Source organism: Hemitrygon akajei, chromosome 1 (genome assembly GCF_048418815.1).
Source record: "Hemitrygon akajei chromosome 1, sHemAka1.3, whole genome shotgun sequence".
Lineage (NCBI taxonomy): Eukaryota > Metazoa > Chordata > Chondrichthyes > Myliobatiformes > Dasyatidae > Hemitrygon > Hemitrygon akajei.
The window spans coordinates 8,675,313-8,690,330 of record NC_133124.1 but is presented as its reverse complement, the minus strand read 5'-3'; the positions used below and the strand labels follow the sequence as shown (position 1 = coordinate 8,690,330).

The 15,018-nt window shown below is 40.6% G+C and overlaps 1 protein-coding gene across 2 annotated transcripts in view; it reads left to right on the top strand.

The window, feature by feature from the left end:
- vps41 (VPS41 subunit of HOPS complex) overlaps positions 1-15,018 on the top strand; it is a 228,384-nt gene that overhangs the window by 193,136 nt on the left and 20,230 nt on the right. For both annotated transcript variants that reach the window (XM_073031609.1, XM_073031568.1), the window contains exons 23-25: positions 5,647-5,701; positions 12,640-12,780; positions 14,522-14,658. In XM_073031609.1, coding sequence (XP_072887710.1) covers positions 5,647-5,701; positions 12,640-12,780; positions 14,522-14,658 — 333 coding nt within the window. The remainder of the gene's footprint in view (positions 1-5,646; positions 5,702-12,639; positions 12,781-14,521; positions 14,659-15,018) is intronic.

Genomic DNA, 15,018 nt, shown 5'->3' with positions numbered 1-15,018 from the left:
TAAACTCCCACAATCTTTTTTAACAGCGATCATAACTGTATTGCCAAAAAAAGATAGAGATCCTTTAAAACCAACATCATATAGGCCTATTTCTTTGTTGAATACAGATTATAAAATAATAGCAAAAATTTTGTCTAATAGAATATCTAAATATTTACCAAAATTAATACATATGGATCAAACAGGTTTTATTAAAAACAGACAATCAATGGATAATATAATCCGGTTACTTAGTATAATTCATTTGGCACAAAAAAGCGAGGAAATGAGTGTGGCAGTTGCTTTGGATGCAGAAAAAGCATTTGATAGATTGGAATGGGATTTTTTATTTAAGGTATTGGAAAAATATGAGTTAGGAAAATCTTTTATACAATGGATTAAAATCTTAAATACTAATCCTCAAGCTAAAGTAGTTACAAATGGTCAGATTTCAACACCATTTTGCTTAACGAGGTCAACTGGACAAGGCTGCCCATTATCACCTGCTTTATTTGTATTGGCAATAGAACCATTAGCTGAATTAATTAGAACAGATTCAGACATTGAGGGCTTTAGAGTTAATCAAGAAGAATATAAGATTAATTTATTTGCTGATGATGTTTTGATTTATTTAAAAAACCCATTGCAATCTTTGCAAAGATTATCTTTTAGATTGGAAGAATATGGGAAAGTATCAGGGTATAAAGTAAATTGGGATGAAAGTGAAATTTTACCCCTTACCAAAGGAAATTATAATCAATGTCGATTAGTAACTCAATTTCAATGGTCAATAAATGGGATAAAATATTTAGGTATTAGAGTTGATAATGATGTAAAAAATTTATATAAACAAAATTATTTGCCATTATTAAAACAAATAAAAGAGAATCTTGATAAATGGATGATGTTACCAATAACATTAATAGGTAGAGTTAATGTTGTAAAAATGAATATATTTCCTAGATTGCAATATTTATTTCAAACTTTACCAATACAATTACCTCAGAAGTTTTTTCAAGAACTGAATAAATATGTAAGGAAATTTCTTTGGAAAGGAAAGATGTCAAGAATATCATTGGAAAAATTGACATGTAAATTTGATTTAGGAGGGTTACAACTTCCAAATTTTAAAAATTATTATAAAGCAAATCAATTTAGATTTATTGCGTCTTTTTTTGATGAAAAAAAACCGGCATGGATTAGAATAGAATTAGATAAGATAGGAGAAAACATACCAGAAGATTTTATATATAAATGGGAATTCAAATGGATATGGGAAAAAAAAGAATCTCCTATATTAAGACACTTGATTGATTTATGGAATAAGGTAAATATGGACGATGAAATAAAGAAATCTTTATTAGCAAAAAGAACTTTAATTCAAAATAGGCTTATTCCTTTTACAATGGATAATAAACTTTTACATAATTGGTTCCAAAAGGGGATTAAATATATAGGTGATTGTTTTGAAGGAGGTATATTGATGTCGTTTGATCAATTAAAAAATAAATATAAAATATCAAATAACACTCTTTTCTGTTATTTTCAATTAAAAGCTTATTTACGAGAAAAGCTGGGTCAAACAATGTTGATACCAAAACCTAGTGAAATAGAAATATTAATTCAGAAAGGAAAAATTTAAAAATTTACATCTTGTATGTATAATTTGATTCAAAAACAGACAATTAAATCAGGAATTCATAAATCAAGACAAAAATGGGAATCTGATTTGAATGTTAAAATTGATGGAAAAAACTGGTCAAGATTATGTTCTGATAGTATGAGAAATACAATAAATGTTCGACTTAGATTATTACAATATAATTTTTTACATCAATTATATATAACACCACAGAAAATAAATAGATTAAATTCAAATATGTCTGACCAATGTTTTCGATGTAATCAAGAAATTGGTACTTTTTTACATTCTACTTGGTCTTGTTTTAAAATTCAACCATTTTGGATAAATTTAAGACTTTTATTGGAACAAATTACTGGAGTACAACTCCCACATAGTCCAGTATTATTTTTATTAGGAGACATTGAAGGGACAATACCAAAACTTAAATTGAATAAGTATCAGAAAAAAATTATAAAAATTGCATTGGCAGTAGCCAAAAAAGTTATTGCAGTTACTTGGAAATCTGTTTTATATTTAACTATGGATTGTTGGAATAATGAAATACATAGTTGTATTCCACTTGAAGAAATTACATACAATTTAAGAAATGAATATGATATATTTTTGAAAATTTGGCTCCCATACTTACAAAAGATAGGATTAAATACATAGGTCCTTTGAAGATAAAATTATAAAGTAATTGGGGAAAGTAAAAAGAAATATTAAAATTATTTTGAACTCCATGGAGCATGTGGGGAACCTCCGATATCCAGGCAATCTTTCTCTGTTTTTTTTTCTTTCTTTAGATAAGGGTTAAGGGGGGGAGGGTTAATATTATTTTTCTCACTATTTTATCATCACATTTATTCTTTGTAATTTTCTGAAATTTAATAAATAAATAAATATAAACAAAAAATTTTAAAAATCCTGAATGCCTCTTTAATTTTCAAAAGCTGTCTTGAAGATTTGCCCCATTGGAATCATAGAAAGATGCATCACCGAGGCAAGGCCTTCAGCCAGCAAGCAGCACTGGTTAGGTCATATAAAACTTTGCCAGATGTTACAGATGTGCGGTGAAGGGCATACTCGCTGGCTGCATCGTGGCCTGGTATGGAAACGCTAATGCCCTTGAATGGAAAAGCCTACAAGAAGTAGTGGATTCACAAACAAGAAAATATGCAGGTGCTGGAAATCCAAGCAACATGCACAAAATGCTGGAGGAACTCAGCAGGCCAGGCAGCATCTACGGAAAAAGAGTACAGTCGACATTTCGGGCCGAGACCCTTCATCAGGACTGGAGAAAAAGAGATGAGGAGTCAGAGTTAGAAGGTGAAGGGAGGGGAGGAAGAAACACCAGGGGAAAGGCGAAACTGGGAGGTGGGAGGGGTGAAGTAAAGAGCTGGGAAGTTGATTGGTGAAAGAGATACAGGGCTGGAGAAGGGGGAATCTGCTAATGGAGGACAGAAGGTCATTGAAGAAAAAAAAGGGGGGAGGAGCATCAGAGGGAGATGATGAGCAGGCAAGGAGATAAGGTGCGAGAGGGAAAAGGGAATGGAGCATGGTGGGGGGGGGGTGGTGTGGGAGGGGTATTACTGGAATTTCAAGAAATCAATGTTCAGGCCATCAGGTTGGAGTCTACCCAAACGGTAGACTTTATTCTGGACGGTAGACAATAAGGTGTTGTTCCACCAACCTGAATGTGGCTACATCATGACAGTAGAGGAGGCCATGGACTGACATATTGGAATAGGAATGGGAAGTAGAATTAAAATGAGTGGCCACTGGGCGATCCCGGTTGTTCTGGTGGACGGAGCGTAGGTGCTCAATGAAAAAGTCTTCCAGTTACGCTGAGTCTCACCAATATACAGGAGACCACAATAGGAGCACCGGATACAGTAGACAACCACAACAGACTCATAGATGAAGTGTTGCCTCACCTGGAAGGACTGTTTGGGGCCCTGAATGGTAGTGAGGGAGGAGGTGTAGGGGCGAGTGTAGCACTTGTTCTGCTTGTAAGGATAAGTGCCAGGAGGGAGATCAGTGGGGAGGGACGAATGGACAAGGGAGTTGCTTAAGGAGCGATCCCTGTGGAAAGCAGAAAGTGGGGGGAGGGAAAGATGTGCTTGGTAGTGGGATCCCTTTGGAAGTGGTGGAAGTTGCAGAGAATTATGTGCTGGATACGGTGGTTGGTGGGGTAGTAGTTGAGGACAAGAGGTGGACACCAATTGGTGGTGTGACGGGAGGATGAGGTAAGGGCAGGTGTGTGTGAAATGGAAGAGATGTGGTTGAGAGCAGCGTTAATGGTGGACGAAAGGATGTCTCTTCCTTTGAAGAAGGAAGACATCTCCTTCGTTCTGGAATGAAAAGCCTCACCCTGAGAGCAGATGCAACAGAGACAGAGGAATTGCGAGAAGGGGATGGCATTTTTACAATTAACACTGGGAAGAAGTAGTAGCTACGCCCCAGTCCATCATGGGTAAGGACACCCCCAACCATGAGCACATCTACATGGAACGCTGTCACAGAAAAGTAGCATCCATCATAGTGGACCCCCACCATCCAGACCATGCTCTCTTCTCACTGACGCTATCAGGAAGAAGGTACAGGAGCCTCAACTCCCACGCCACCTGGTTCAGGAACTGTTATCACCCCTCAACCAGCAGGCTCTTGAACCAGAGGGAATAATTTCACCCAACTTCACTCACCCCAATGCTGAAATGTTCCCAGCACCTATTGGCTCACTTTCAAGGTCTCCACAATCTCATGTTCTCAATATTTATTGCTTATTTATTTATTATCATTATTTTGTTTTCCCTCTTTTTGTGTTTGCACAGGTTATTGTCTTTTGTACGTTAGCTGTTTGTTCATCGTTGTTGAGTACGCCTTTCATTGGTTCTATTGGTTTTCTGTGTAGTTACTGTAAATGCCCGTAAGAAAATGCATCTCAGAGTAGTGTATGGTGTCATAATAGGTACATACTATCAACTTTCACCTTCAGTAGTCGGGTGATTTAGTTTAAGAGCCACGAGGTAATGTTGCAATTCTATAAAACCCTGCTTAGACCACGCTTGAAATATTGTGTTCGGTTCTGGTCACCTCGTTGTAGGAAGGATGTGGAAGCTTTAGAGAGAGTGCAGAGGAGATTTACCAGGATGATGCCTGGACTAGAGAGAACCTTCGTGAAGGTGTACAAGATTATGAGGAATAGATAAGTGGAGAGCCAGAGAGATTTTTCCAAGGGCAGAAATGGCTAATACGAGGTGGCATAATTTTATGTTGATTGGAGGAAAGTATAGGAGAGATGTTAAGTTCTTTTAGGAGTCCAAGAATGAGTGAAAACCTGTTGCTTCATGATTGTTTATTTTAAAGTTTAAACAAAGGAGCCAATACAGAGCATAAGAAACTAAGAGAAGACAAAGAAACAAGAACTTGATACTTCTATACTTGAAATAGGACAAATTCCTGAGTTAAGACAAATACTGAGATAAAGAAAGACCAATTAAAAAAAATACACAGTCACTGCAGGATATGTGCTAACTCTTACTGACATTATGTAACTGCTATACTGCTATTCCACCAGTAGGTGGGGAGAAACACCACTATTGTGAAAATATGCAAGCTAAAAATTACAAATTGTGTGCTAGTGAAAACTACAATTTTAGTCTTGCATTAATTCAACTGATACCAAACCAAAAGCATAAAGATCAAATCTCAACAGTAGGTTAATTGGTCATTGTAAACTGTCCTGTGATTAGGCTAGGATTAATATGAGGATTGCTGGGCAGTGCGGCTTGTGAGACCTGTTCCGTGCGGAATCACTAAATAAAAATAAGTCAGATACAAATCTGTGTAAAGCAGGTTTCCAGAATAAAACATTATTACAAAGATATCTTCAAACTGATAGAAATATGCAGGCATGTACATATTGCTTAGTTACATCCAAGATCTTCCCTCGCTCAAGGAGCATATTGCAGTGGAAGAACTTAAACATTAGTAAGGGGATATGACAACAGCATTAATTTTTTTTCTCTCTCTCTCCACAGGCTCTTGAAATCTGTCAGCAGAGGAACTTTGTTGAAGAGACAGTTTTTCTCTTAAGTAAGAACATGTTTGGTGTTGGATGCATTTTTGAGGGGGCTTGAGGGGAAGAGTTCTCTGGAAGAAGGGTCTCTTTGGGCGAATCAATTTGTATGAAGCAAAGAAACACCATGGTAGCACGACTTTATTACAGCCCAGGGCATCAGAGTTCAAAGTTCAATTCCAATGCTATAAGGAGTTTGCAATCGAACAGTGTACCCTGAGTGCGTTAAGCTCGATTCATATTAGGGCTGAAGATTGTGGAACTGTCAATATAAAAGATTCTATTTACCTTTCCCAGAATGGTTCTCCAAAGAAAGGATCTTCATCTTGATCTTCAAATAGATGTCATCAAAATTAAGAATGAAATTAGGAGAGCCAGAAGGGGCCATGAGAAGGCCTTGGCGGGCAGGATTACGGAAACCCCCAAGGCATTCTACAAGTATGTGAAGAGCAAGAGGATAAGATGTGAGAGAATAGGACCAATCAAGTGTGACAGTGGAAAAGTGTGTGTGGAACTGGAGGAGATAGTGGAGATACTTAATGAATACTTTGCTTCAGTATTCCCTATGGAAAAGGACCTTGGCATTTGTAGGGATGTCTTACGGTGGACTAAAAAGCTTGAGTCATTAAGAAGGAGGATGTGTTGGAATTTTTGTACAGCATCAAGTTGGATAAGTCACCAGAACCAAACAAGATATACCCTGGGCTACTGTAGGAGGTGAGGGAGGAGATTGCTAAGCCTCTGGCGATGATCTTTGCATCATCAATGGGGACGGGAGAGGTTCCGGAGGATTGGAGGGTTGCGGATGTTGTTCCCTTATTCAAGAAAGGGTGTAGAGATAGCTCAGGAAACTATAGACCAGTGAGTCTTACTTCAGTGGTTGGTAAGATGCTGGAGAAGATCCTGAGAGACAGGATTTATGAACATTTAGAAAGGCATAATATGATTAGGAATAGTCAGCAAGGCTTTGTCAAAGGCAGGTCATGCCTTATAAGCCTGATTGAATTTTTTGAGGATGTGACTAAACACATTGATGAAGGAAGAGTAGTAGATGTAGTGTATATGGATTTCAGCAAGGCATTTGATAAGGCACCCCATGCAAGGCTTATTGAGGAAGTAAGGAGGCATGGGATCCAAGGGGACATTGCTTTGTGGATCCACAACTGGCTCGCCCACAGAAGGCAAAGAGTGGTTGTAGATAGGTCATATTCTGTATGGAGGTTTGGGACCAATGGTGTACCTCAAGGATCTGTTCTTTGACCCCTTCTCTTTGTGATTTTTATAAATGACTTAGATGAGGAAGTGAAGGGATGGGTTAGCAAATTTGCTGATGACACAAAGGTTGGGGGTATTTGTGGATAGTGTGGAGGGCTGTCAGAGGTTACAGTGGGACATCGATAGGATGCAAAACCTGGGCTGAGAAGTGGCAGATGGAGTTCAAGCCTGATAAGTGTGAGATGGTTCATTTTGGTAGGTCAGACATGATGACAGAATATATTATTAATGGTAAGACTCTTGGCAGTGTGGAGGTTCAGAGGGATCTTGGGGTCCGAGTCCATAGGACACTCAAAGCTGCTGCGCAGGTTGACTCTGTGGTTAAGAAGGCGTATGGTGTATTGGCCTTCATCAATCGTGGAATTGAATTTAGGAGCCAAGAGGTAATGTTGCAGCTATACAGGACCCTGGTCAGACTCCACTTGGAGTACTGTGCTCAGTTCTGGTCACCTCACTACAGGAAGGATGTGGAACGGGTGCAGAGGAGATTTACAAGGATGTTGCCTGGATTGGGGAGCGTGCCTTATGAGAATAAGTTGAGTGAACTCAGCTTTTTGAAGCGACAGAGGATGAGGTGACCTGATAGAGGTGTATAAGATTATGAGAGGCATTGATTATGTGGATAGTCAGAGGCTTTTTCCCAGGGCTGAAATGGCTAACATGAGAGGACACAGGTTTAAGATGCTTGGAAGTAGGTACAGAGGGGATGTCGGGGCTAAGTTTTTTATGCAGAGAGTGGTGATTGCATGAAATGGGCTGCGGGCAACTGTGGTGGAGGTGAATACAATAGGGTCTTTCAAGAGACTCCTGGATAGGTACATGATGTTTAGAAAAATAGAGGCTGTAGTTAACTCTAGGTAATTTCTAAAATAAGTACATGTTTGGCACAGTATTATATGCCGAAGGGCCTGTAATGGACTGTAGTTTTTGTATGTTTCTATATTATAACCCTGGAGCATAGGAGAATTCGGGGAGATTTGATAGACATATAGGGTATGGTAGCAGGGAGATACCTCTCAACCAAAGGTGTTGGAAAATGCCCCTTCCCTCCCCTACCCTGCAGGTCACCCTTGGGCAAAGTGTAGCAGCTGCTTAGCCACATGATGGCAAGGAACCAGGTAGCGGATGGTCATATGAGCAGCCGGTGTATATCACAAGTCCTGGTTATGCAACCACTGACACCAGGCAATCTTGGAAGAATATTGATAAAGGCTGTGGACACCTGTTTTGTAAAGACACTCTCCAGAAGAAGGCAATGGCAAACCATTTCTATAGAAAAACTTGCCAAGAACAATCATGGTTATGGCATCATATGTCACAGAACATAACAAACAAACGATGGGTTCAACGCAAGCAGGCTCTATCCCTGGTGTGGCGGCAGGAGAATGGGGTGAGGGTAAACGTGTGTGAAATGTTAGAGATATGGGTGATGGTGGAAGGACAGTGGGCATCTCATTGGATCTGGAATGAAAAGCCTCATCCTGAGAGCAAATGTGGTAGAGATGGAGGAACTGAGAGAAGGGAATGACATTTTTACAAGTGACAGGGTGCAAAAAGGTATAGCCCAGGTAGCTGTGAGAATCAGGGGATTCTCACAGATAAACTGTCTTCAGAGATAGAGACAGAGAGATCGAGAAAAGGGAGGGAAGTGTCAGAAATGGACCGGGTGAATTTGAGGGAAGTTGAGAGAAAGTTGATGAAATCGACGAGCTCAGCATGGGTTGCAGGAAGCAGTACCAATGCGGTCATTGATATAGCATAGGAAAAGTGGGGAACGGATATGGGTGTAGGCTTGGAGCATAGACTGCTCCACGTAGCAGAACAAAAAGGCAGACATAGCTGGAACCCATGCGAGTGCCCATGGCTACAACTTTTGTCTGAAGGAAGTGGGGCGAGCCAAAGGAGAAATTATTGAGAGTGAGGGCAAATTCTGCCAGTTGGAGGAGAGTGGTGGTGGAGGGGAACAGGTTGGGACTGTTGTCCAGAAAGAAGCGACAGCTTCAAGGCCCTCCTGATGGGAGACAGAGGTGCATACAGATTGGATATCGATGGTGAAAATGAGATGATCAAGTTTTCATCAGCTTGTTAAATCTGGGGAATATGTTTGATTCTCCAGTCATCATGCATGTTGTTTGGGTCTGATTTGATGGTAAATACTGCCCTCCACTGGTCACTGCTACATTTTAAGAATAAAACTATCAAAGAAGAAACTACTTAAAAGATATTCCTGGAGAATTTTAATACTCATAGTATTGCCAGAACTGATGAATATTTAAAACTCATAATATCCACAAATTTAGCCCTTGCCTAACAAGATTGGCCGATGTCGGGTCTGTACCACTACTGAGTGGCAGATATAGGAGGGACTTTTAAGAGAAGTTCAGATAGGGACATGAATGTGAGGGAAATGGAAGGATATGGACATTATGTATGCCACTTATTTGCCCATTCTTCCAATTTGCAGCAGGACGTAGACAAATTGGAAGAATGGGCAAAAAGGCAAATGGAATAGTAAACACAAAGGACACTGCAGGTGCTGTGGTCAAATCAACACGTACAAACAAGCTGGAGGTCCTGACGAAGGGTCTCGGCCCGAAACATTGACTGCTTGTTTCAAAGGATGCTGCCCAACCTGCTGAGTTCATCCAGCTTGGGAAATGTATGATAATGCACTTTGGTAAAAGGAACAAATGGGATGAAGGTTCAAACATCGGAGGTGCAGAGGGACTTGGGAATCCCCGAGCAAAATGCTCAGAAGGTTAACTTACAGGTTGAGTCTGTGGTAAAGAAGGTAAATGCAATGTTGGCATTTATTTCAAGGAGAATAGAATGCCAAAGCAAGGAGATAATGCTGAGCCTTTATAAGACACCAGTCAGGCTGCACTTAAGAGTAATGTCAACAGTTTTGGGCCCCATATCTCAGAAAGGATGTGCTCTCATTGGAGAGAGTCCAGAGGAGGTTCACAAGGATGATTCTGGGAATGAAAGGGTTAACATATGAGGAGCGTTTGGCAGCTTTGGGCCAGTACTCACTGGAATTTAGAAAAATGCAGTGGGATCTTATTGAAATCTACTGATTGTTGAAAGGACTAGATAAGGTGGATGTGGAGAGGATTTTTCCTATGGTGGGGGTATCCAGAACTAAAGGGCACAGCCTCAAAATTGAGGGGCAACTCTTTAGAACAGAGGTAAGGAGGAATTTTTTTTTTAGCCAGAGAGTAGTGAATCTGTGGAATGTTCTGCCATAGACTGCAGTGGAGACCAAGTCATTATGACTATTTAAGGCAGAGATTGATAGATTCTTGATTGGTCAGGGCATGAAGTGATACAGGGAGAAGGCAGAATATTGGGGCTGAGGGGGTACCTCCACAGATTCACCACCCTCTGACTTCTGCTCCTATATCTTATGGTCTCGGTACGATGGTGACACTTGCGAATGCAGCAGCCTTTTGGGCCAGTCGAAGGTGATTTTTTTTCTTTGTAAAATTTTTTTTTACAATCCAAAGACAATTCTACTCCAAGAACATCAGGTACTGCAGGCCTACTCCATCAGTGAGCTGCTCGTTGATCAGAGTAGCTGGAATGGTGTCGGCAGCAGAGCAGCCGAGGTGTTGGAGGGGCTGGTCGGGATATCGGAGAAGCCCGTCAGGGTATCGGAGGGACCCACCCAGGACATCAGAGGAGCTAGTCGGGATGGCAGAGCAGCCAGTCGGGATATCAAGAAAGCCTGCCGGGGATGTAGGAGGAGCCGGTCGGGATATCGAGAAAGCCCATCTGGGGTGTCGGAGGAGCTGTTCTTGCTGCAGACCATGTTGCTCCCCGCTACTCGGAATCATCGGAGTTGGAGCAGTATAACCGTGGAGGATTGTCTCGGACATTCCTCTCGTGATTGTGACACTCTGTTGGACCGTGATAATGTCATTGGTATGTTACCCTTGTCTGCTGGAGGGACAGTCAACATGGGAGCTGTGTAACCTCAGTTGCAGCGAGAACTAGGCCTCAAGCCTCAGGCTTGCCTGCTGCTGCAGACCGGGTGAGAGACGCGGAAACGCTGGGGTCTGGCCTCGCGCGGCGGTGCTGCCCTCCCATGTTCAAGCGGTGGAATGACAGGCTGAATTGTGTGTGTCTGTACACTGCCGGGAGACTGTCCATCGATTGCCGGATATTGCTGCCTCAAGGTCTTGGACTATAAATGTTTTATTTTCTGAGTGAAAAATGCTCTTTGCTCGATATTTTGAATTGTGTTACTTGTCATTTTTGAATGTTTGCTTGCTATTTTGAATGTTTTACACGTTACCCCCAGAGGAAGGCTGTCTTGTTCAGCTGTATCTATGTGCCTAAGATTTTTGCACAGTACTGTACAGGTTAGGGTTAGTAAATTGTGGGCATTCTGTGTTGTCAACAGAAGATAGCAACACTTGCAGGCTGCCCTCAGCACATCTTCAAACTGTGTTGGTCATTGGCACTAGCAACACATTTCCCTTTTTGATTTGATGTTTTGATGTACATGTGACAACTAAAGCTAATCAAGTCTATTAGAATGGAAGAAGATTTTGATAGCTGGGAAGATCCAAGCAATGATTTTGACCATGGCATACTTATCCAAGCCCTTGCCTTCATTGCTGTGACCCTAATTCCTTTAATAAATTAGTATATTATTAAATTTAGATTTGCATCCTAACCTAACTCTTCTGTTGTAGAACAATTTAAAGTGCAGATAAAGTTTAAAAGGAACATGAGGGGAAATTTCTTCACTCAGAGGGTGATGAGTGTGGAATGAGCTGTCAGCGCATGTGGTGTGTGCAAACTCGATTTCAACCTTTAGGAGAAGTTTGGATAGGTACATCGATGTGATGGTGTGGAGGGCTATGGTCCAGGGGTCGGTCGATGGGAGTAGGACTTTAAATGGTTCAGCACAGATTAGATGGGCTGAAGGGCCTGTTTCTCGGCTGTACTTTTCTATGACTGTATAAGATAAAATATCAAGTAAGCCAGAAATTCTTCCATGGGTTTAGAAGCACTGTGTGATAGACTGATGTCAAGAAAGGAGCAGAATAATTACAAAGGTATCTTGTGGCCTAAATTAAAATCAGGTTTATCGTCATTGACATGTCTTGAAATTGTCTTGTGGCAGCAGTGAAGTGTAATACATAAATATGCTTTAAATTACAGTGAGAAATATATTTTAAAACATAAGCAGTGTTAAAAAAGAGAGAAAAAATAGCAAGTTAGTGTCCATGGGTTCAATGTCCATTCAGAAATCTGATGGCAGAGGGGAAGAAGCTGTTCCTAAAACATTCAGTGTGCACCTCCAGGCTCCTGTACCTCCTCCCTGATGGTAGCAATGAAGAGAGGGCATGTTTCAGATGGTGAGGGTCCTTAATGATGGATGTGGTTTTTATGAGGCCTCTTGATCCAGAGTGCATACTGCAGCAGAGGTGGTAACACCCCTGAGATTGCCAAGGTCACCCACTCTTGATTCCTGCTTGTTTTTTGTTTATTGACACTACTGGGCAGGAAAATTGGTCTGGGCTATTAAATTGGTCAGTAATCTGATGGAACCTCTTCCTCCTAGCATTAAGAGTTGATCATTTTTCGATTGTCATTTCCAATGGCATGAAGGGAATAAAATGTGTGACTGATGCTGGGTCTTCCTGAGATTATTGCTTCTCTTCTGCAGGTCGAATGGGGAACTGCCGCCGTGCGCTGCAAATGATAACTGAGGAACTGCAAGATGTAGACAAGGCTATTGAGTTTGCCAAGGAACAGGATGACGCGGAGCTCTGGGAGGACCTCATCTCACATTCCATTGACAAACCACGTATGTAGATGGTCTTAAGTTAACTGAAATACTGCACATTTTGCTGGAATTAGGTTCTGTGTTTCCCTCGGAAATTTGTTCGCCCATTCACAATGGCACAATCAAATTCCCAACTGGCTATTGCTCCTCTGTGGAGCAACAATCTACCTCACAATCCCTTCATCTCTACTTGCAATCATGCCCTAGTGAAATCTTTAATCTTCCTCATCCTTTTTCATTCTTAAAAGTTCTATTAAATAATTTTCAAAAATGATTTGTCAACCAACTAACCCATGAATGTGATCTCACTATTTTTGCTCTGCTTTTGCACTGCTTATTTAATTTATTTATTTGTTTGTTTATTTATTTTAATTGTAATTTACAGTATTTTATACATCCTGTGCCTAATAAAGTGGCCACTAAGTGTACAGCAATCTCTAGAGTTTACAGAGGATGGTGTGATAAACAAAAAGCATCCAGTGACGAGCAGCTGTTCTATGGGCAAAAACACCTTGTTAAAGAAAAAAGTCAGAGGGGAATGGCCAGAGTGTTGGAAGGTGACAGGAACTCAGATAACCACGAGATACAACAGTGGTGTGCACTCAGCTGAACCGCTTAACAACGCCTGCATGCTTTTGTGCATTGAGCTGCTGCAATATGATTGGCTGATTAGATGTTTGCATTAACAAATGGGTGCACAAGTATCCCTGATAAAGTAGCCACTGAGTGTATGTGAAAGATTTGTTAATCTTTAAGTTTCTGGATAAATGAATGTTTGACTTTATATTCTTGAAGGATAATTTATCACTTTTAAAGCTACCAGGTAATGTTGCAGTTCTATAAAATATTGGCTAGACCAGACTTGGAGTATTGTGTTCGGTTTGGTCACCTCATGATAGGCAGGATGTGGAAGCTTTGGAGAGGGTGCAGTGGAGATTCACCAGGATGTTGTCTGTATTGGAGAGCATGTTTTATGAGGATAGGTTGAGTGAGCCAGGGCTATTCTCTTCGAGGCAAAGGAGGATGATTTGATAACAATAATAAGTACCTTATTGATCCTGAGTGGGAAATTATTTTGTTACAGCAGCAACATTTAAAAACATGCTTAGCAGTAATAATAAATATAACAAAAGTATTAACTAATAATAAAGTACAGAATAATAACATACACAATAATAATTTACCAATGTGCAATAATAATGTACGAAATAATAAAACAGAGACTATTGTACTATGATGTCACCCAGAGATGAAGTATTGTATATACTTATTGCATATATGCTCATTGATAGAGGTGGACAAGATGATAAGAGGCATAGATCAACTGGACAGCCAGAGACTTTTTCCCAAGGTGGAAATGGCTAATACAAAGTGGTATAATTTTCAGGTGATTGGAGGAGCGTAAAGGGGGATGTCAGAGAATTTTTTGTAGAGTGGTGGGTGCGTGGAACACCCTGCCAGGGTCAGGATTCATTAGGGACAGTTAAGAATGTCTTAGATAGGCACGTGGAAGATAGAAATATGGAGAGTTATGTAGGAGGGAAGGGTTAGATTGATCTTAAAGAAGGTTAAAGTATTGGCACAGTATTGTGGGTTGAAGAGTCTATACTGTGCTGAAATTTTCCATGTTCTTAAATCAGTTATATTCAATGCAGTTTCTTGGGACTGAGATGCGGAGATTCACTCTGTACTTGAACATTGTCCATCAACTCTAGCACTGAAACTGCCCACTGACAATCTGCCTTTTGTATCTTCTCTACAGCCTTCATCACTGGACTGTTGAATAATATCGGGACTCACGTTGACCCAATCCTCTTGATCCACCGAATAAAGGAAGGCATGGAGATCCCTAACCTGCGAGATTCTCTGGTGAAGATCCTTCAGGATTATAACTTGCAGGTCAGTGCTGAGGAATATAAGACAACGAGGAAAATTACATTTTCTGCATAATGTTCTTCATCCACCCTCAATGATGTTCCAAGTTTATTGTCACCTGACTCTGCATCCATGCAACGAAACGAAACACAGCTCATAAACCAAAATATTACTGTAAATAAGTTAATAAAATATAATTTAAAATGCATGCAGTGCAGTTGAACAGAATACAGAGCGTTGACCCTAGTGACGAGACCTCGGTAGTGGCAGGATATTAATTCGTCTCACAGCCTAAGGGAAGGTTCTCTCTATTCTTGGGGCACTGCTTGCTGAAGCTGTCCTCAGCTGTGGGGAACATTGTACCTATCATGGATCTGGCTGACT